Source organism: Salvelinus fontinalis, chromosome 20, assembly GCF_029448725.1.
Source record: "Salvelinus fontinalis isolate EN_2023a chromosome 20, ASM2944872v1, whole genome shotgun sequence".
NCBI lineage: Eukaryota > Metazoa > Chordata > Actinopteri > Salmoniformes > Salmonidae > Salvelinus > Salvelinus fontinalis.
In genome coordinates this window covers 8480005-8503869 of record NC_074684.1, presented here as the reverse complement: position 1 = coordinate 8503869, position 23865 = coordinate 8480005, and the positions used below count along the sequence as shown (strand labels likewise).

The following is a 23865-nucleotide window of genomic DNA, read 5'->3' as shown; positions in this document are numbered from 1 at the left end:
AATTATAAGTGAAATAATCCGTCTGTAAAGAATTGTTGGAAAAATTAAGTGTGTCATGCACATTTACATTACATTTAAGTCATTTAGCAGACGCTCTTATCCAGAGCGACTTACAAGTACATACATTCATACTTTTATTTTTGTACTGGCCCCCCGTGGGAATCGAACCCACAATCCTGGCGTTGCAAGCGCCATGCTCTACCAACTGAGCTACACGGGACCCCATGCACAAAGTAGATGTCCTAACTGACTTGCCAAAACTATAGTCTGTTATCAAGGAATGTGTGGAGTGATTGAAAAACGAGTTTTAAGGACTCCAACCTAAGTGTATGTTAACTTCCGACTTCAACTGTACCTCTCCATGGTTGCAGAATCTTATCTATTTTTGCTAACTTTCTATTGAAATTAATTGTTGTAAGATTGTTGTAAGATGTCTGCTTCACCATCCACCCATTTTATTGGTAAACTACAAGGTAGTGTTAACACTATTTTTTAACGATCCAATACGTAATATGGTACACTTGTCATAATTAGGTTTTAATCCAGAGAGGCTAGGAAAGTGATCAAGATCTTCAATGAGACTGTGCAGGGATCCAGATTGTGGATTTAAGAAAAAACTAGAGTGCATGACACTTTTGTTTTTATCCCCAGGATTTCTAACCCCTTGATGTTCTTGTTGGATCTAATTTTAATAGCTAGCATTTCAATGGCCGTAATGAATAGATATGGAGACAACGGACAGCCTTATTTTACTCCTCTTGTCATGACGTTGGCATGTTGGGGGAGGTTTATGACCCCCATAAATACCTTCAATCCCGTTTCTCTCTGTCTATAGAGTTGACTCTTGAAAAGCCCTTTGTTAACATAGAGAGTCTGGGAACATCATAATGTGGGGGAAAGGAACCATATTTCGGTAATCCAACCAGTTGAAAATATGCGTTGGTACTTAGAGAATATGATTTCAGATCAGTTGGCGTCTGGGACATTATTACTGATGATAGGACGACATAAATTGTATCTTGGAAAGTCTACACATTAAAACCTGTCTGATCAGGATGAACAATATCTGGTATAACCTTTTTTATTCTATGTGCTAAGCATTTCGCCAGGATTTTCACATCACTACATTGAAGTGTAAGAGGCCTCCTGGATCTTTATACTGTTTTAGTAGTAATGAAATCAGACCTTCTTGTTGAGTACCTGAAAGTCTACCATTTGTATAAGAGTAATTAAAACATGCTAATAATGGATCTTTGTGTACATCAAAAAAGGTCTGATATACCTCTACTGGTATACCATCAAGCCCTGGTGTTTTTACAGACTGAAAATATTTTATTGTCTCAAAAGGTTCCTCTTCTGTAAGTTAACCTTCACACAGGTCTTTCTGTAAATGTGTTAATTTTACATTATTATTATTATTATTATAATTATTAGGAAAGACATCCTTACAGTTAACATCATTCAGTGAAAATGGAGGAGACTGAAAAGAAAACATGCTAAAAATATTTTGCTTCTTTCAAAATATAATTTGGTGAATCATGGATAATCATTTGTAACAAGTTTCTGTAAATTCTTTTTGGTAGAACTTCTATGTTAATTTTTTTTTTTTAAATTGGTGCATTTTTCAAAATGTTCCATCCAATTCGCTTTATTTTGGTAATACATTACATTTGATCGTTCTTGAATAAGTACCTCCATTTCTTGTTGTTTTTTCTCTAACCTATTTTGTGCTTCTGTAGTACAGTTTCCATGACCATCTACCTGCACTGTTACTTCCTCTATTTGCTTTATTATTCTAATCTCTTTTGACCTAAACTGCTTTAGTTTTAATGATGAGTATTGTATTGAATGGCCTCTAAAAGTACATTTGAAAGTGTCCCATACAATAAGGGCTCTACCTATGCTGTGCAAAAAAAAGTCAATTATGAATGATTTTGTCTTAAGGTTAGTTATTAACTCTGAATGGTTAAGGTAAGGGTTAAAGTTTGGGACAGGCTTAAAAAAAATCTTATAAACCACTTTCTATCGCTGGATTTAAACTTGCAACTTTGGGAATCAGAGGTTTGAAAGAAATTAGCTTTTTGTGCGTATGGAACATTTCTGGAATCTTTTATTTAAGCTCATGAAACATGGGACCAACACTTCACATGTTGCGTTTATATTTTTGTTCAGTATATTTCTACAAGGGCTGCTCGGATACAACCTTTGCTGTGGCCTATTAGCTATGGACAGCCTGAGTACATTTAGGGGAACCGATATAGCCACTGTAAATGACAATGACTGCTAGAAGGCTAGGCAGGCAGGCAGTTAGGCTTTTGTGATGTTTTTCTCCAGGCTTGGTCTGCTGACTACCAAAAGGGGCCCAGAATGTGTCAGCGGGGATGGGTGAGGACTAGAAGCAAGAGAGACGGTGGGAGAGGAGAGAGAGAGAAGGGGAGGGAGAGAGCGGGAAAGGGGAGGAAGATAGAGAGCGAAGAAGAGAGAAAAAGGGGACAAGGGTACAGGCGATGAGGGAAAGAAGAGGTTAGGTGTTGTGAGAGTGAATTGTGTGAGTGTGTGAAATGAAAAATAAGAGCGGAAGCCAGCTAGGGATGCATGAGATGAGAGATTATGTGGAAGACAGTATATGAGGGATGCCAAACAGTGAAGGAGATATGATTCCAGGGAAGAGGTCAGTTCTCAGTCCTGTCTGGGACGAGACACACCCCACCCCATACACACCATTTTATTACAGCCATTTTACAACCACACAGCCCCATTACACACAGTCACACATATGGTATACTTCAGCCATTCAACCCTCTTATTCGCTGTATCTCCTCTGAACAGACAGACTTACTGTATTGTGGGATGAGAGCCAGACATCACTACATTACCCTATAATTTGCTGTGTTTAAGTGATCACCACCCACAGTCACGATGCAGGGAGCATCCAAGATGTAAATTACACTGTCTGCATCCCAAATAGCACCCTATTCCCCATTTAGTGCACTACTTTTGACTAGGGCCGATATGGTCAAAAGAAGTGCACTATATAGTGGATAAGGTCCCATTTGGGATGCACCCACAGTGAGTGGATAAGGGGACTGGTGGGTAGCACTTTATTTGACAGTATTTATACATAGATTTTAGAAATCAAATGATCAAATGATCAAATGGTCAAATGGTAATTGCACATTAACACATTAATAGCACTGGCACTACTAGGCACCATTTGAAACCAGGTTTGAATTGTGTTGAATGCTATTGCCACATAGTACAAATGACACAAAACAAGATCAGTCCATCAGTATCTCCTCGCTTCTTTTCTCTTCTCCTCTCCTCTCTCCACCCCTCTCTCCCCTTCTCTTCTCCTCTCCTCTCTCAGCCCCTCTCTCCCCTTCTCTTCTCCTCTCCTCTCTCCGCCCCTCTCTTCCCTTCTCTTCTCCTCTCCTCTCTCCGCCCCTCTCTCCCCTTTTCTTCTCCTCTGCTCTCTCCGCCCCTCTCTCCCCTTCTCTTCTCCTCTCCTCTCTCCGCCCCTCTCTCCCCTTCTCTTCTCCTCTCCTCTCTCCGCCCCTCTCTCCCCTTCTCTTCTCCTCTCCTCTCTCCGCCCCTCTCCCCTTCTCTTCTCTTCTCCTCTCCTCTCTCCGCCCCTCTCTCCCCTTCTCTTCTCCTCTCCTCTCTCCGCCCCTCTCTCCCCTTCTCTTCTCTTTTCTGCTCTCACTTCAGTAATGAATAATGGAGAAGCTACAGACAGATGGTGATAGTGTGGTATTAAATCAGCACTTGTTTTCCCCAATGTTTCCCAGATCTTGATTTATCTTACTGGAAGATACAGAAAAGATGCAGCATCATGCTCTCGCTCTCTGTGGCAGCTTGTTCGGATTCAAACTAAAGGTTTGCCAAAAAAATATGCAGGAACTCCTCCAAGAACTGAAGTTCTCTTATAAATATTGCAGCTTTCGATTGTGTGGCTTTAAGAAAACTCAACAGAATCGATAAAGTTGTTTTTGGGAATAAGACAGGCATATAATTGCTTAATAAATTATAACGCAGAAATGTATTTCGGAAAAGATTTATTTTGACAATCGCAGTAGTAATGTTTGGTTCTCATTTTCGGTGAATAAAAATGAAACCTTGTTCAAAGTATCACCCTTTCTTAAACAAGCCATATTAAGCTGGTTAGAATTTCAATTTTATCCTCCAGAAAATACAGTAAAATCACAACAAATGTTATGGTTAAACTCAAATATACTGATTGACTAAAAAAAAACATTATTTATGGAAACAAGGGTTTAAAATTGTATTATTTTCATAAAAAACATTATGAATAGGAATGGTGGAGTTATGTCACACATGCCGCTATCGAAAATATATGGGAACGTCTGCTCAATCCAAAGTTATAACTAACTGATTGCAGCAGTACCTCAAAAATGGAGGAGACAAGTGGAATGGGGAGAAGCTCGGGAACTTGTCTGTCTGCCATATATTAAAGACCAAAATGGGCAGAAATAGAAAAATATACCAGTTTAATTTGAGGACAAAAATGTTGACAGCTACGCCATACAGGTTGTAAAATAGCTGGGAAGAGATTTTTAATGTACCGATTCCATGGCACATGGTGTATGAACTGATACACAAAACAATGCTTGACTCAACATTTCAAGTTTTTCAACTTAACTGATTATACAACATTTTTGCCACCGACATAATGTTATATACAGCATATGGGGCCATACAACAATCTCAGCTCTGCATATTTTGCTGCAAAGAAACAGAATAATTTGTTAATGTATCTGGTATTGCCCACATGTAGCTTGTCTCTGGTCACAGGTTCAGGAATGGCTGAAAAATCACCACATTCAATTCAAATTAACCCTACAAAGAGTTGGGCGATTTGGAAACCCATGGTCAATCAATAAACAGTATATAAAAAATGTCCTCTTTAACTCACAATCTGTGGATACTATGCGATCAGGAAGGTTCAAAATGAACGTAAGACATCACGGCACAGAAATCACGGAAATCAAAAGAGGGTGGTATACGGAGACAGGTGGGATGGGCTGAGAGTAGCAGAGGGGTGTGATTAAAAAGCTCATGACAAGTAATAGTTATTTTCTGAAAATGCGATATAGATTTCTGAGTAGTATCTATCCCAAAATGTAATGTGTATAATCAAAAAGAAGACTGTTCTTGTGTAATTACTGTGTGTATAAGTAACATGCATGTAAAATGTACAATAATACAAAACAAAGTTACTTTTGTCCCCTGAAGAGGTGGGGGGCCCTAAACGAGATTTGTTTGGGGGCCCACAACCTCGCAGGCAAAACATTTTAGTGTGTGCAAATCAGCACCAGAATTTAAATTGAATTTTTTTTAAAATATCTCACTCTAATTTCTGAATCACACTTGTAACGTCAGCGTACCATTCACAGGGTGAACAGGCAAGACAAAATATTGAAGTGCCTTTGAACGGGGTACAGTATGGTAGTAGGAGCCAGGCGCACCAGTTTGCGTGTGTCAAGAACTGGAACGCTGCTGGGTTTTTTACCCTCAACAGTTTCCCATGTGTTTAAAGAATGGTCCAGTACCCAAAGGACATGCAGCTAACTTGACACAACTGTGGTAAGCATTGGAGTCAACATGGGCCAGCATCCCTGTAGAATGCATTCGACACCTGGTAGAGTCCATGCCCGACGCATTAAGGCTGTTCTGAGGGCAGAAGGGGGTGCAACTCAATATTAGGAAGGTGTTCCTAATGTTTTGTGCACTTATCAAATCAAGTCAAATTTGATTGGTCACATACACATGATTAGCAGATGTTAATGCGAGTGTAGCGAAATGCTTGTGCTTCTAGTTCCGACAGTGCAGTAATATCTAACAAGTCATCTAAAAATTTCACAACAACTACCTAATAAACACAAACGTAAAGGGATGGAATAAGAATATGTACATATAAATATATGGATGAGCGATGGCCGAGCGGCATAGGCAAGATGCAATAGATGGTATAAAATACAGTATTTACATATTAGATGAGTAATGTAAGACATGTAAACATTATTCAAGTGGCATTTTTTAAAGTGACTAGTGATCCATTTATTAAAGTGGCTAATGATTTGAGTCTGTATGTAGGCAGCAGCCTCTCTGTGTTAGTGATGGCTGTTAAACAATCTGATGACCTCTGTTTTTCAGTCTCTCGGTCCCTGCTTTGATGGACCTGTACTGACCTCGTCTCCTGGATGGTAGCGGGGTGAACAGGCAGTGGCTCGGGTGGTTGTTGTCCTTGATGATCTTTTTGACCTTCCTGTGACATCAGGTGCTGTAGGTGTCCTGGAGGGCAGGTAGTTTGCCCCCGGTGAAGCATAGTGCAGACCGCACCACCCTCTGGAGAGCCTTGCGGTTGAGGGCGGCAGTTGCCGTACCAGGCGGTGACACAGCCCGACAGGATGCTCTCAATTGTTAATCTGTAAAAGTTTGTGAGGGTTTTAGGTGACAAGCCACATTTCTTCAGCCTCCTGAGGTTGAAGAGTCACTGTTGCGCCTTCTTCACCACACTGTCTGTGTGGGTGTAACATTTCAGTTTGTCCGTGATGTGTACGCTGAGGAACTTAAAACTTTCCTCGTTCTCCACTACTGTCCCATCGATGTGGATAGGGAGGTGCTCCCTCTGCTGTTTCCTGAAGTCCACGATCATCTCCTTTGTTTGGTTGACGTTGAGTGAGAGGTTGTTTTCCTGGCACCACACTCTGAGTGCCCTAACCTCCTCCCTGTAGGCTGTCTCGTCGTTGTTGGTAGGCAAGCCCACTTAGTCTATGTATATACAGTGGGGAGGACAATAAAAATACATGCAATAAAATGCAAATTAATTACTTAAAAATCATACAATGTGATTTTCTGGACGTTTGTTTTAAATTCCGTCTCTCACAGTTGAAATGTACCTATGATAAAAATTACAGACCTCTACATGCTTTGTAAGTAGGAAAACCTGCAAAATCGGCAGTGTATCAAATACTTGTTCTCCCCACTGTATATATATATATATATATATATATATAAACTCAGCAAAAAAAGAAACTTCCTCTCCCTGCGTTTATTTTCAGCAAACTTAACATGTGTAAATATTTGTATGAACATAACACGATTCAACAACTGAGACATAACCTGAACAAGTTCCACAGACATGTGACTAACAGAAATGGAATAACATGTCCCTGAACAAAGTGGTGGTGGGAGGGGGGGGGGGGGTCAAATTCAAAAGTAACAGTCAGTATCTGGTGTGGCCACCAGCTGCATTAAGTACTGCAGTGCATCTCCTCCTTATGGACTGCACCAGATTTGCCAGTTCTTTCTGTGATGTTACCCCACTCATCCACCAAGGCACCTGCAAGTTCCCGGACATTTCTAGGGGGAATGGCCCTATCCCTCACCCTCCGATCCAACAGGTCCCAGATATGCTCAATGGGATTGAGATCTGGGCTCTTCGCTGGCCATGGCAGAACACTGACGTTCCTGTCTTTCAGGAGATCACACACAGAACGAGCAGTATGGCTGGTGGCATTGTCATGCTGGAGGGTCATGTCAGAATGAGCCTGCAGGAAGGGTACGACATGAGGGAGGAGAATGTCTTCCCTGTAACACACAACAACAAGCTCAGTCCGATGATGCTGTGACACACCGCCCCAGACCATGACGGACACTCCACCTCCAAATCGATCCCAATCCAGAGTACAGGCCTCTGTGTAACGCTCATTCCTTCATTGATAAACGCAAATCTGACCATCACCCCTGGTGAGACAAAACCGCTACTCGTCAGAGAAGAGCACTTTTTGCCAGGCCTGTCTGGTCCAGCGACGGTGGGTTTGTGCCGATAGGCGACGTTGTTGCCGGTAATGTCTGGTGAGGACCTGCCTTACAACAGGCCTACAAGCCCTCAGTCCAGCCTCTCTCAGCCTATTACGGACAGTCTGAGCACTGATGGAGGGATTGTGCGTTCCTGGTGTACTCGGGCAGTTGTTGTTGCCATCCTGTACCTGTCCCGCAGGTGTGATGTTCGGATGTACCGATCCTGTGCAGATGTTGTTACACGTGGTCTGCTACTGCGAGGACGATCAGCTGTCCGTACTGTCTCCCTGTAGCGCTGTCCTAGGCGTCTCACAGTACAGACATTGCAATTTATTGCCCTGGCCACATCTGCAGTCCTCATGCCTCCTTGCAGCATGCATAAGGCCCGTTCACGCAGATGAGCAGGGACCCTGGGCATCTTTCTTTTGGTGTTTTTCAGAGTCAGTAGAAAGGCCTCTTTAGTGTCCTAAGTTTTCATAACTGTGACCTTAATTGCCTACCGTCTGTAAGCTGTTAGTGTCTTAATGACCGTTCCACAGGTGCATGTTAATTGTTAATTGTTTGTGGTTCATTGAACAAGCATGGGAAACAGCGTTTAAACCCTTTACAGAAGATCTGTGAAGTTATTTGGATTTTAACGAATTATCTTTGAAAGACAGGGTCATGAAAAAGGGCCGTTTCTTTTTTTGCTGAGTTTATATATATATATATATATATACAGTTTAAGTCAGAAGTTTACATACAGTTTGGACACGTCTACTCATTCAAGGGTTTTTCTTTATTTGTACTATTTTCTACATTGTAGAATTGTCACGTTCCTGACCTGTTTTTCCTTTCTCTTGTATTATTTTAGTTAGTCAGGGCGTGAGTTGGGGTGGGTTGTCGATGTGTTTGTTCTATGTTGGGGTGTTTGTGTTCAGCCGGGTATGATTCTCAATCAGAGACAGCTGTCAATCGTTGTCCCTAATTGAGAATCATACTTAGGCAGCCGGTGATTCACGTGGTTTTTGTGGGTGGTTGTATCTCGTGTCTGTGTTAGTACCACACGGGACTGTTTGCGGTTTGTCACGTTTGTTGTTTTGTATTTTGAAGTGTTCAGTCTATTTTTATTAAATAATGAACACTAACCACTCTGCGTTTTGGTCCTCTTCTTCTGTCAGCGAGGACAGCCGTTACAAGAATAATATTGAAGACATCAACACTATGAAATAACACATGGAATCGTGTGGTAACCAAAAAAGTGTTAAATAAATCAAAATATATTTTATATTTCAGATTCTTCAAAGTAGCCACCCTTTGCCTTGATGACAGCTTTGCACACTCTTGGCATTCTCTCAACCAGCTTCATGAGGTAGTCACCAGGAATTATTTTCCAACAGTCTTGAAAGAGTTTCCACATATGCTGAGCACTTGTTGGCTGCTTTCCTTCACTCTGCGGTCCAACTCATCCCAAACCATCTCAATTGGGTTGAGGTCGGGTGATTGTGGAGGCCAGGTCATCTGATGCAGCACTCCATCACTCTCCAGATGGGATGGCGTATCACTGCAGAATGCAATGGTAGACATGCTGGTTAAGTGTGCTTTGAATTCTAAATATATCACTGACAGTGTCACTAGCAAAGCACCCCCACACATCACACCTCCTCCTCCATGCACCCTACTCTGCGTCTCACAATATACAATTATGTATCATAATTATGAAACGCCCCCATCGCATTCATCTTACTAATGAGACCTTCTAATGGCCCACCAGATACTGAATCGTGGGCCGTTTCCAAATGGCACACTATTCCCTATATAGGCGGCAGGCAAGGTGAAAAATATTCTGATGTGTCCTTGAGCAAGTCACTTAACCCAAATTTGCTCCAGGGGCAGCGTACTACTCTGGCTGACCCTGTAAAGCAACACATTTCTCTGCAACTATCATGTGTATGTGACAACAACAAACACCTTATTTTTTTTTTGGGGGGGGGGGGGGGACTGGTCAAAAGTAGTGCACTACGTAGGTAAGGGTGCCATTTGGGACGCAGACGTGCTTAAAAAATGTAAATGAATAAACGTTCACGTGACTACAAAAGATACATAACTGTAAAGATGGATGGTATAGTCAAATATGTGTCTTATTTACATGTATAATGTCAGTCACAGTATACATATACTGGGTATTGTTAACATTACATATACTGTTCAATTTACATACAGTATTTATTTCATGTTCATACATCATTTGGTTGCATATTATGTTGTTGTTATATGTCAGTGTGGGTATAACGATATTGTTGTCTTTGGCCTGGTGAATCTGACCGACAGATGAAGACAGACATATACTGTAGTAGCAGGTGTGTGTCTATATAGACAAAGCCATTGACCGACAAGAGCAATAAAGATCCATCATGAGTAATCACAGAGAATACAAAGGGAGTTTTAATACTACATGCGTTTTGAGGACGTCAATCTCACAATTGAATCTGTGGTGTCGTTCAGAGAAGGTATTTATTCATTAATTTCAGCGATTTGATGTGTGCATCGCTATAAAAATACAGAAGCAAACAAAAAAACCTTTGTATGTCATTTTTTGTTTCAGAGTGTTATTACTATCATATTCATATTTGTATCATTATTATTTTACCATTAATAAACCACACGGGGAGATTAAACAAACACAATACAGTCCTCTTATAAAAGTAATGTCTCTCAGAAATACGAGTTTTTGTTTTGCTTTTTTTCCCCCCCAGAGCATCCAAAACCTGATACAGTGCCCAACTAGTCGCCAACCTTTCAGCACATATTTAATATCTTCACTGAACTGCATATTCATTTAGAAAAAAACAGGTCCTCATTTTTTCATGATAATCTCTTCACGTGAAGATCATTTTGCATTATTGTACAATGGTCACAGTCTGTAAATATATGTTCATACAAATAGTGGAACTGTTGCAAACTTGCAGGAGAGTATGGATCGTTTAACTGTGTCATAATACTGAGCATGAGTGAACAAAACATTAGGAACACCTGCTCTTTCCATGACATAGACTGACCAGGTGAAACCAGGTGAAAGCTATGATCCCTTATTCATGTCACTTGTTAAATCCACTTCAATCAGTGTAGGTGAAGGGGAGGAGACAGGTTAAAGAAGGATTTTTAAGCCTTGAGACATGGATTGTGTATGTGTGCCATTCAGAGGATGAATGGGTAAAACAAAAGATTTGAACGGGGTATGGTAGTAGTTGCCAGGCACTACCGGTTTGAGTGTGTTAAGAACTGCAACGCTGCTGGGGTTTTCACGCTCAACAGTTTCCCGTTTGTATCAAGAATGGTCCACCACCCAAAGGACATCCGCCAACTTGACACAACTGTGGAAAGCATTGGAGTCAACATTGGTCAGCCTCCTTGAGGAACGCTTTCAACACCTTGCAGAGTCCATGCCCTGATGAATTGAGGCTGTTCTGTGGGCAAAATGAGGTGCAACTCAATATTAAGAAGGTGTTCTTAATGTTTTGTACACTCAGTGTATATATTTTTAAGACCGCTTTTATGTATAAGACAAACAAATTAACCAGTTGTCATGCAGAACGCACAATTTACATCTCTTGGAATGCAAAGTCTATTACAGCGAATCTAGTTGCACATTGTCTGAACAGTAATGAACCAAAGACAGTGATTGTACTTAAGTGCTTTTTGAATTGACTATAATTTGTAATCATCGTATTTTTTCCCTCTTCTTCATTCGTCATGACAACATCAAAATAAGGAACAGGACAGTAGCTGATGGAATGACACAGTTTTACTAAGACGATACTGAGATACTGAAAAGGAAAACAGCTTGTATAGCATTCCTATTATATTTTTAATCCGGCAGTGTACCTTTATACAGTATATACAGGTATCTGTCAGAATAAAGGACACGCCAACATAAAGTATCATAGTAGGGCATTGGGCCACCACAAGCCACCAGCACATTTTCAGTTTGCCTTGGCATAGATTCTACAAGTGTCTGGAACTCTATTGGAGGGATGCGACACCATTCTTCCTCAATAAATTCCATAATTTGTTGTTTTGTTGATGGTGGTGGAAAACGCTGTCCATGGCGCCACTCCAGAATCTCCCGTCAGTGTTCAATTGGGTTGAGAACTGGTGACTGAGATGGCCATGGCATATGGTTTATTTCATTTTTATGCTCATCAAACCGTTCAGTGACCACCTGGGCCCTGTGGATGGGGGCATTGTCATCCTGAAAGAGACCACTCCCATCACGACAGAAATGCTTCAGCATAGGTTGAAGGTGATCACTCAGAATGGCTGTGTATTTATTGGTGCTTACCTTGCCCTCGAAGAGGTTGAATGGACCTAAATCAGGCCAGGAAAATGCACTCACACCAAAACAGAGCCACCAGAACCCTAATCTACTCAAGTGTTTCCTTAATTTTGGCAGTTACCTGTATTTACTATATTTGATAAAGAGAATATAAACTTCACAAGTGAACTAGAGCCATCGAGTCAGCACTGTATGCAACCTTTGGAAAGAATGATACAGAGGATAAGAAATATTTCATTTCACGAGGACAATCATTGAAAAAGCCAGACAAACGATACACAGAACAACATTTACAATGTGGGGAGGTGATATGTGCACATGTGCAAACCTAGAAGGTAAATACCATGACAATAAATTGCGATTGGGGGAAAAGCAACATGCTCTGGGAGCTTAGCCACTGCCCAGCATCTTAGTGGCCCGCTGGTTGGCTTCGTCAATCCTGGTCTTGTTAGAATCAGCCTGGAAAAGGAAAGGAAAGGAAAGGAAAGGAAAGGAAAGGAAAAGAAAAGAAAAGAAAGGAAAAGGAAAACACAAGTTATTTGTGGTCCTGTTTGTTTTCTCTTGGAACATTTTGCAGATAATATACGTAGATAACGGCACTTTGAGATGTGAGGCTATTGAGTCTCGGTTGTCATGTGATGTCAACTCCTAATAATAGCATATATACAATGAAAGACCAATAGAGAACTAATACAGACGTGGACATCGATTAAGGAAGGCCTCGTACTTCTCTGATTCAGAGGAGTTGGGTTAAATGCGGAAGACACATTTCAGTTGAATTCATTCAGTCGTGCAACTGACGAGGTATCCCCTTTCCCTTCCTTTCCCGAACAGAGGACCAATAGAGGACCAATAGAGGACCAGCACAGGGCCGATACAGGACGAATAGAGGACCAATAGAGGACCAACACAGGGCCGATACAGGACCAATAGAGGACCGACACAGGGCCGATACAGGACCAATAGAGGACCAATAGAGGACCAACACAGGGCCGATACAGGACCAATAGAGGACCGATACAGGGCCGATACAGGACCAATAGAGGACCAACACAGGGCCGATACAGGACCAATAGAGGACCAATAGAGGACTAAGAGCAGTACCTTCTCCATGATCCTGTCGATCTGTCGATTCTGGGTGTCGATCTCATTGCCCATATCCAGGGCCATGTGGCGCAGGTTACCGATGATGCCTCCCACCTGCTCCAGGTTCTCATCCATCTCATTTTCCCGGGCATCATCTGTTACCCTGTGGTTTAGGAACTGAATTAGGGTTGCATGCACCCAAACAAACACGCAGTCATACACGCTCGCTCGCTCGCTCGCACACACACACACACTTGTTTTTCTATCCTTGTGCGGACGTAAAATGTATTTCCATTCAAAATCCAATTTTCCCTAACGCCTAACCCTAATTGTAACCCTAACCACAAACCTAACCCCTAAGCTTAAAATACCCTTTGTCCTCGTGTAGCAGTGTGATGTTGTTCCCCTAGATTACGCACCAAATTGCAAACAAGGACCAATTCAAATAGGCCAGGTCAAGAGGGGATGTTAATAATCTGATAATAATAATAATAATTCAGTGTATTTTTTTATTTAATTACAGCTGCATAGCTAATGTTTTTATTTGGTGTACAAACACTTTTTCATACCAATATTGTACATACAAGTGATTGTAAAAGTTTTGTATATTTTGGTTTGGCCCATCGCGGGTTATCTGTATCCCCATACCACTTTATCGTTCTCTTTTGCCTGACCCTCGGTTAGCAAGGTGCCGGAGAGCTGTGACTGCACCAAGGGTAACGTGTGTGTTGTCTCTTCGTGTGCAGGTATGTCTTTTATTTTGTCAGAATTATGTTCTGTATAGTTTTACTTGTATATGCTGTGGTGCAGCGAGTGTGTGCACGCAGCACCTGTTAATTCCTTTTGGCGCTCTTTTGCCTGACCCTCGGTTAGCAAGGTGCCGGAGAGCTGTGACTGCACCAAGGGTAACGTGTGTGTTGTCTCTTCGTGTGCAGGGCAAATAAAAAGATTTCAACGAGCAGACCATCAGTTGTGGCAGCGTCTTCATTAAGAATTACACAACGCAGAATGAACCACGCTACAAACTGGTGCCGCGACCTGCCGACTGGTTAGCTCAAGCTGACCACCGGAGCTGTGCATGTGGAGGAGATGCGCGATCCGCGCATGCGCACTTGTTGATGGTTTGCTATAAGTGAATGTATACTGTAAATAGTGAAGGTGAATGTAGCATATTCACTAGATAATTGTATTGGTGTTTATTTGCATGTTTTGAGGGAATTTGTTTATTGCATTTTTTTTTTTGTATTTGTATGCAGTAAATTACATTGTAGTTTAGTTCTCTATTGAGCCATGGAAGACTCTCAAGTCCATAAGATGAGTTATGCTGGGGATTTTGGTGTGGTTAGTGTGGGTAGAGGGAGGGGTGTCCATGCATTTACACCATTTGTACAGTCAGCTCCTGGGAGTAGAGTGTTTGCTAGTCCTGAGTTTACAAGCACTGGGAGGGGTAGGCTGTTTACTCCACCTGACCAGGGTATCCCACCTCTGTCTCATGATGTACCATCGTCCCCAGTCCTCAGTAATAATGGTACACCGAGTCAGCTTAGTGACCTTATAAAGCAGATTGGTTCAGAGATAGGAGAATCTATCAGGGCGAGTTTACTGCAGCCTGGGGCTTCAAGTCTTTCTCCTGCCCATTCCCCTGACCAATCCCAGCAGTTTCCCCGGCCTGAACAATGTGGGTCAACTTTTATTGATGCGTCCAAGCTGAATCTGGTTGTGAAGTCAGAGGTTAGTGCTCCACCTTTCTTCAGGGGTGATGGCTCAGATGAGTACTCTGTCCTGGAGTGGGAGGAGCTAATGGGAGTCTACCTAGAGAAGAGGGGTTACACTGGGTCTGAGAATGTTGGGGAGGTGATGTCTAGGCTCATGGGGAGGGCACGGGATGTGACCAAAGTCTGGATGCGTAACAACCCTGTTGTCACAGATGTTAAGGCAGTGTTCAGTGTTCTCATGCAACACTTTGGGGATACTGTCTACTCAGGTATGCCATTAGCTGATTTCTATTCAATGAAACCATATGCTAATGAGGGTCCACTAGATTTCTGGATTAGGCTTAACAAAGCTGCAGACGCAGCTGAACAGTATCTTGTAGGTGAGGGTAGAACTTTGCCCAATCAGCGCTCAGAGTTGGCAGTCATGTTTGTGCGCAACTGTCCCGATAAAGAGTTGGCCCAAGTGTTCAAATGCAAACCCCTTCGTGACTGGACAGCCAGTGAGGTACAGGATCGTTTGGATGAACTGTTAAGGGAGCGTAAAGCATGTAGAACACAACTTTCACAGCAGGTGGCTGCTGTCTTCGACTCCCCCCAGGAGGAAGTGGATCCTGAGAGCAGACCTAATGTGTCATCTTTTTCTCGATGTGGCCGTGAACCAGAACAGGCCCAATCTGTATCTGAGGGTGGGACATTAGAGAAAGTTTTGAGTATGCTAGAGAAGGCTCTTCTCAGCAATACTCAGTCTGTGAACAGAGGGCCCCGTAAACAGTTCCCCAAACGTGAGCGTGAGTGCGCTGTCTGTGGAAGCACTAATCACTGGACCAAAGCTCACTGTCAGATGCACCAGCTGTGTTTCAAGTGCTTCTCTACTGGCCACATGAGCTTTGACTGTAGTGAGACTGGGAAGCGAAAGAGCCCTGAATGTGGACAGACTGGCAGGTCTGGAAAACTAGAAAGCCTCCATTCTGAGGAAGGCAATGTGGGGCAGGCTAATTTTTCCTCTACTGATGATGATGATATCCAATCTGTTTATTCTTATTTTTGTGAGTCAGTACCCAAGAACAACACAGTAATTTTTCAGAACACAATGAGAATTTCTCAGAATGACAGTTTGTTTTACACCACCGTGCTAGTACAGGATAAAGTTGAGCTGAAGGGGATGTTAGATAGTGGGTCCATGGCTACTACTCTGCGCGCAGATATTGTACCTCGGTTGAGGGAGGCAGGAGTGGTAGAGGGGAACTTTCTAGCTCCTTCAGACATCATACTGGTGGGTTGTGGTGGGACGCAAACTAGCCCAGTGGGCATGTGTGACTTGAAACTACAGCTTTATGGCTTCAGTTATGTAGTCCCAGTGCTGATTGTAGATGGGCAGGTTGATGAACTCATTGTTGGCACTAACGTGTTGAAGTCTCTGATTAGACAGTTCAAATCAAATGACAGCTACTGGCGGGTGGTGGGTACGCCAGGTCCCTCTGGCCAGTGTGAGGACAGCCAGTTCCTGCGTCTCCTATCAAATCTGGAGAGATGGAGAGGAGACTCCATCCCAGATAAAGTGGGCACCATTAAGTTGAAGAGGGCAGTAACGCTCCAACCCATGAGTGAGCATCTGGTGTGGGGCCGCTTACCCCCAAAGACAAAACTCTCTGTGGGCAGTACTGTTGTTGTCGAGCCCAGCACGTCTCGTTGTGTGAATCGACACATACTAGTAGGGAGAGTAGTTACGCCTCTGTGGGGGGATGGATGGCTCCCTGTGAAGATTGTGAATCCAACAACTTCGCCAGTTACCCTGAGACGAAATGCTAAAGTGGCAGATGTGTACCCTTGTATTGCATTGGAGGATTTTGAGGATGTCAAGCAGCAAGCTGCTTACCAGAACGTGGCAAAAGTACAATGTGACAGCTCACATGGCAGTCTTACAGCTAAGAGTTCAGTTGGTGGCAGTGTAGTTAATGACAACAGTACACTGAGCAATCTTGGACTTCAAGGCCTGTCTGTTGAGGAGTGTCCAGTCTCACAGTTCTGGAAAGACAAACTTGTCGGTTTAATTGAGAAGTATGACACGGTGTTCTCTAGACATAGCCTGGATTGTGGAGAGGCAAAAGAGTTCTGCCATCGCATACGGCTGACTGATGACCGCCCATTTCGATTACCTTATCGTAGGCTTTCTCCAGCTGATTACCAAAAACTCAGGGAAACACTGGATGATATGGAGGAAAAGGAAATCGTCAGAAAATCCAGCAGCGAGTATGCCTCACCATTGGTGCTGGTATGGAAAAAGAATGGGGACTTGCGTCTATGTACTGACTTTAGGTGGTTAAACGCCCGCACAGTGAAGGATGCTCATCCACTGCCTCATCAGGCTGATGTACTGGCGGCGCTGGGAGGTAATGCCTTCTTCAGCACAATGGACTTGACATCAGGGTACTACAATGTGCCACTGCATGAAGAGGATAAGAAATACACTGCCTTTTCCTCTCCTTTAGGTCTGCACGAGTACAATCGTTTGCCTCAGGGCCTTTGCAACAGCCCGGCTACGTTTATGAGAATGATGCTGACCATCTTTGGGGACCAAAACTTTCTAAGTCTCCTTTGCTATTTGGATGATCTGATGGTTTTTGCTAAGACGGAGGAAGAGAGTCTGCAGAGACTTGAGATGGTTTTCCAGCGGTTGCAGGAGCACAATCTTAAACTGTCTCCGTCTAAGTGCAAGTTTTTGAGGAGGTCTGTTAAGTTTTTGGGCCACATCATTTCTCAGGAGGGCGTAGCCACTGATCCTGCTAAGATTCAAACCATTTTGAATGTGACTGAGATTGAGATGATGGAAGCTGATGGTGTCACTCCGTCTTCTAGCAAAATCCGTTCTTTCCTTGGTATGGTAGTATACTATCAACACTACATTGAGAATTGTTCCATGGTTGCTAGGCCATTGTTTCAGCTGACTACAGGTCAGAAGAAGCCTAGGAGAGGCAAGGGCAGAAAGATGCCTGGTCCCTCTCGCAGGCTCACTGCTGCAGACTGGACTGCCGAGTGTCAACTCGCTTTTGAAGCTTTGAAAGCAGCACTAGTTGACCAGGCACTGCTGGCTCATCCAGATTTTTCTCAGCCATTTTTGCTTTCTGTTGATGCATCTACTAGTGGTTTGGGAGCTGTACTATCCCAAGTGCAAGATGGGAAGGCCATAGCCAGGCCAATAGCTTTTGCTAGTAAATCTCTTAATCATGCACAATCCAAGTATCCTGCTCACCGGCTGGAATTTCTAGCCATGAAATGGGCCATTCATGATAAGTTCAGCCATTGGCTGCGAGGGCATAAGTTTACGGTGTGGACCGACAACAATCCACTCAAATATATTCTTACAAAGCCGAGACTTGATGCATGTGAGCAGAGATGGGTTGCAAAGCTGGCACCTTTTGATTTTGATATCCAGTACATACCAGGGCCCAAGAATGTCGTTGCTGATGCTTTGAGCAGAGAGCCATTTGTCCGCCCCAAAGTTCTGCACCGACTGACAAGAATTCCATATGATGTCCTGCTGGAGGAAGCCAGAGGTCTTCGACTGGATGATGTACAAGACATGTTCCGTCTCTCCTGTGAGCAGCCCGAGGCTGGCTGTGGAACGTCTATGGCTCCTGGGAGTGAGTTGAGTAGAGCTGGAGACGATGTCAGTGGGTTGGTTTCCTGTGAAGAGGTGTCTGCTGTCCTCCAAGCCCATCGCCGATGGGATGATGGTGCCACAGTGAGGTCCGTTTCACATGTGCAGCACCTTGAGAAGTTGATGTCCATGGGTCAGAGCCCTTTACCTGTCCTTACACACAAGGAGCTGTATGATAACCAGTCACTGGATCCTATCATCAGCAGAGTAATGTTCTTTGTAGATAGAGGCCGGCGCCCATCTAGGAGAGAGCGAGTCTTTGAAGCTAAAGAAACAGTTTATACTCTAAGACAGTGGGGGAAACTCACCACGCGGTTAGGGATTCTGTATCGTGTCTCAAAACACCCAGTGAGTAAGAAGAAAATATTCCAGTATGTCGTACCTGTGTCTTTGAGAGGCCTTGTGTTGAAGGGAGTTCATGATGATGCTGGTCATCAGGGTCAGCAGCGCACATTGTGGCTCACGAGACAGCGGTTTTACTGGGAATCTATGGAGAAGGATGTCAAGGAATATGTGGCCCACTGTAAGAGATGTGTGTTGAGTAAAGCACCTGAGCCTGAAGCAAGAGCTCCACTTGTCTCCATTGTGACAACGGCACCTTTAGAACTTGTGTGTATTGATTTCTGGACTGCCGAAGATTCAAACAACAAGTCTATTGATGTGTTAGTAGTGACTGATCACTTTACTAAGCTGGCCTGTGCGTATCCATGTCCAAACCAGTCTGCTAAGACTGTTGCTCGTGTTCTCTGGAATAATTTCTTCTGCATTTATGGGTTCGCTGATTGCATCCATTCTGACAGGGGTGCAAACTTCGAGAGTTTACTTATTGCAGAATTACTTCAGTTATCTGGTGTTGAAAAGTCCCACACCACACCTTATCATCCCATGGGTAACGGTCAAGCAGAACGTCTGAATCGCACACTGGGTGGGATGATTAGAGCTCTGCCAGCTAGGTCTAAGGCTAAATGGCCTCAGATGTTGAACACATTGACATTCTCCTATAACTGCACTGTTCATGAGACTACTGGGTTTCCACCCTTCTTCTTGATGTTCGGACGCACCCCTAGGTTGCCGGTAGATGTTATGTTTGAAAGTGTGCTGTTGGATGGGGACACAGTAGATGTGGATAAGTATGTCCAGTCTCTGGGTGAGGATCTGAGAGAGGCCATGACATTGGCCCAGCAGCATGCCAGTAAGCAACAAAAGAGACAAGCCGAGGTCTACAACAGACGGTCTAAGGGTCACTCGGTGCAGAAGGGAGATAGAGTTCTACTTGCTAACAAGGGGGAGAGGGGCAAGAAGAAACTGGCTGATCGCTGGGAGAGTGTGGTGTACATAGTGGTTGCAAAGAACAGCTCACTGAACACATATCGTATCCAACACCCTACCACTGGACGCATCAAAACTGTGCATAGGAACCTGATTATGCCAGTCAACTTTCTGCCTTTACCTTCGTGGGAGGAACCTGAGGGTCACGGATCTCTATCGAGTGGTGACGTGATCTCTGAGATGTCTGCAATGTCCAGCCAAATGGATGGGAGTGACGCCAGGACTGTCCACTGGGTAGCAGGCTTTCCTGAGTCTTCTGGGAGGATACTCCAAGAGGATGGTGAAGTCCCGGCTGATGGAAGTGAGGTGGAACAACCGTATGAAGTCCCCTTAAGTGAGGTGTGCTCAGCAGAAGTGGACCAGAGAGATATCCCCGAAGCCTACAAGAGTTCTGATTGCGAAACTCCATTCAGTGTGGATGATGTTACCTTGGTTGAAGATGCTTCGTCAGTGTGGTCTGTGACAATCTACCAGGATTCTGATCAGTCGTCTGACACTACTAGTGTTGAGTCGGTAACTGAAAGTGTGCTGGCTCCGGAGATGCGGATCTGTAGTACTCCCCATCCTGAGGTTAGACCTCTGAGCAGGGTTAGTGCTGTCTGTGACATTCCTGCTAGGTTTGTGGGTGAGGGTGTTCGGACTAGACTGGGTAGACTTATTAAGCCAGTGGATAGGTTAATCCAAACTATGTCTACACAGGAAATGAAACAGTTCTTGGTTTCTCAGTGACGGTAGGATATTGCCTACCTTTTCTTTTGTAGGAATGTAGGAAATCTAAGCATGTCTTAGAATGATTTGTGGGTTTGTCTAATATATTTGACAATTCATGTAACTTTGTGTGTAGTCCATCGGCATAAAATGTATATGGCATTTTTCGTATACGGTTGAATAAGGGATTAGCTACCCCTTATTTTTCCTAATCCTTCGCGGGATAGCTTTTCAGCTGATCGACCATTTGTGGGTCTAGAATTAAGGGACTACACTGGGTTACTCTGTCGCCCTGTGGGTGTGAATTTTTTTTTCTTTCTTTGCTTTGTTACCTTTGAGGTAATGTGTTTTGTTTTGGGTCTATAATCTAGTGTAAAACAGTGGGGGTGAATGTAGCAGTGTGATGTTGTTCCCCTAGATTACGCACCAAATTGCAAACAAGGACCAATTCAAATAGGCCAGGTCAAGAGGGGATGTTAATAATCTGATAATAATAATAATAATTCAGTGTATTTTTTTATTTAATTACAGCTGCATAGCTAATGTTTTTATTTGGTGTACAAACACTTTTTCATACCAATATTGTACATACAAGTGATTGTAAAAGTTTTGTATATTTTGGTTTGGCCCATCGCGGGTTATCTGTATCCCCATACCACTTTATCGTTCTCTTTTGCCTGACCCTCGGTTAGCAAGGTGCCGGAGAGCTGTGACTGCACCAAGGGTAACGTGTGTGTTGTCTCTTCGTGTGCAGGTATGTCTTTTATTTTGTCAGAATTATGTTCTGTATAGTTTTACTTGTATATGCTGTGGTGCAGCGAGTGTGTGCACGCAGCACCTGTTAATTCCTTTTGGCGCTCTTTTGCCTGACCCTCGGTTAGCAAGGTGCCGGAGAGCTGTGACTGCACCAAGGGTAACGTGTGTGTTGTCTCTTCGTGTGCAGGGCAAATAAAAAGATTTCAACGAGCAGACCATCAGTTGTGGCAGCGTCTTCATTAAGAATTACACAACGCAGAATGAACCACGCTACACTCGCTGGGACTTGGGAAATGTCCTCACGAAGGATAATTTTCCATCTTTTACTATCCTTGTGGGGACTTTTGGGGATTTCAAGTACCCACAAGGACAGAAGAACAAAACCACACACTACATATTGAATAATATAATTCATAAAGGTAGCCATACATATTTCACCTTTGATTTCTCCTCCTTTGGGGACCTTCGACTCCCATCAAACTCTCCGTTCCATACAGCTCCCCCAAACCCAAACAACTGAATATCCCTGCCCCCTACATTAACCACCAACCCACCCGGTTCCACCACGGCCCCCTCCTCACCTGCCCCCTACATTAACCACCAACCCACCCGGTCCATCCACAGCCCCCTCCCTCACCTGCCCCCTACATTAACCACCAACCCACCTGGTCCCTCCACGGCCCCCCTCCCTCACCTGCCCCCTACATTAACCACCAACCCACCTGGTCCCTCCACAGCCCCCTCCCTCACCTGCCCCCTACATTAACCATCAACCCACCTGGTCCCTCCACAGCCCCCTCCCTCACCTGCGAACGAATCCTCCACTGATGGCCATCTGTTCACGTTCGTCCACCACACGGGCAGGCTGGCTGGCCACCACCCCATCCTGGTTGTTCCCCCAAGCCTTGCTGCCACCACTCTTCATCCTGGGGGGGGGGGGGGGGGGTCGAGGAAGAGGAGGGTGAAGCTTAATCAGGACTAGATATATTATCTATCAGGTGTAGCTGTTTCATCATGATTTATTCCGCCACATAGAAATATGAGAAACAAGTCAAAGACTAGAGACTAACCAAGCAAAGCAAAGAAAGCAGGCATGGGTTTGGTCATTCCTTCATTCTCTAGTCTTAACATTGTTAGTGTGATGCGATGTCATATCTCAATGGCATATAACACACTGTACTCAGGCTTAGTATGTTTAGTATGCAAGTTTAGTATGCTGAGACACATACCTTTTCCCAGCTGAAAAATTTGACCTCTTAAATATTTACATGCATTTTGTAAACAACAGTTGGGATAACTCATTTTTTACCACCCTCCTCCACCCTCCAGCATTCCTTCACATTGAAATGCCCCCCGCCCCCCTCCTCACAATGGTATGACCCAGGTTGCATCTGAAATGCCACCCTATTCCCAACACACATCCACTACTTCTTGGAATAGGGTGGCATTTAAGACGCAGCCTCAGTGTGGCTATATGTGACACAGAACAGAGAGACAAGGGCTTGGCAGACAGACAACATAGAATAAAAGGACTGGACTCCCACAGTGTTTGGGGAAGAACTGGAAAAGAAAACAAAGCGGAGGGACATAACAAGAGTACACTTCTTTTCTAATGTCAACTATTTTGTTCACTTTGTGAATCTATCTAGGGTAGGTTATTTTGGGGTGGTTAATTTGGGGCGGCAGGTAACCTAGTGGTTAGAACGTTTGGGCCAGTAACCGAAAGGTTGCTGGATCGAATCCCCGAGCTGACAAGGTATAAATCTGTCGTTCTGCTCCTGAACAAGGCAGTTAACCCAGTTTTCCCCGGTAGGCCATCGTTGTAAATAAGAATTTGTTCTTAACTGACTACCTAGTTAAATAAAAAATAATAGGTAGCGTTAAAGGGATACTTTGGGATGTTGGCAATGACTGGATGTCTATGGTATCTACTAGCATGCTAGCAGTTACCATAGACTTCCAGTCATTGTGGTAATGCTAGTTAGCATTTGAACTAATGTTTGTTAGCAACTTCATTCAAACTGCACACAGAGGCATACAAATGGCATCCACGAGTTGGATATGACTCTGGGGAAGTAGATGATCAAATCAGGAAGTATCCCTTTAAGGTCGATCAGTGAATAGTGCATTATTAAGGCCTTCTTAGTCAAATGATGGGGTGGTTTGACAAAATGTTGGCCTCCTCTATTTCAGGTGGTAAGTAATATTTATGCAGTACCTGCAGTACCTGCCCTTTATAAATAAAATGTAATATTATTATTAGTAGGTTAATTATTAGCAGGTTAACCAAGATGAATGTAAAACAAATGATGTAGGTGTATCTAGATTTGTTATGTACTGTGTCAGACAGAGATCTAAACATGACAGGCAGCTTCTATGGTGGCATAGACCCTGGGTGAGTCTATGCTTCAGGCTCCCTTTAATGAGTCTATAAGTACACTGCAGTAGTCAAGATATTTACCACCATCACAAAT

At 43.6% G+C, this 23865-nt stretch overlaps 1 protein-coding gene across 3 annotated transcripts in view; it reads right to left on the bottom strand.

Annotated features, from left to right (window-relative positions):
• Positions 1–10230: 10230 nt before the first annotated feature.
• snap25a (synaptosome associated protein 25a) overlaps positions 10231–23865 on the bottom strand; it is a 54084-nt gene continuing 40449 nt past the window's right edge. For all 3 annotated transcript variants that reach the window (XM_055872277.1, XM_055872276.1, XM_055872278.1), the window contains exons 6-8: positions 22198–22317; positions 13244–13388; positions 10231–12598 (exon numbers count right to left, since the gene is read on the bottom strand). In XM_055872277.1, the coding sequence (XP_055728252.1) occupies positions 12530–12598; positions 13244–13388; positions 22198–22317 (334 nt within the window). In that variant the 3' untranslated portion in view covers positions 10231–12529. The remainder of the gene's footprint in view (positions 12599–13243; positions 13389–22197; positions 22318–23865) is intronic.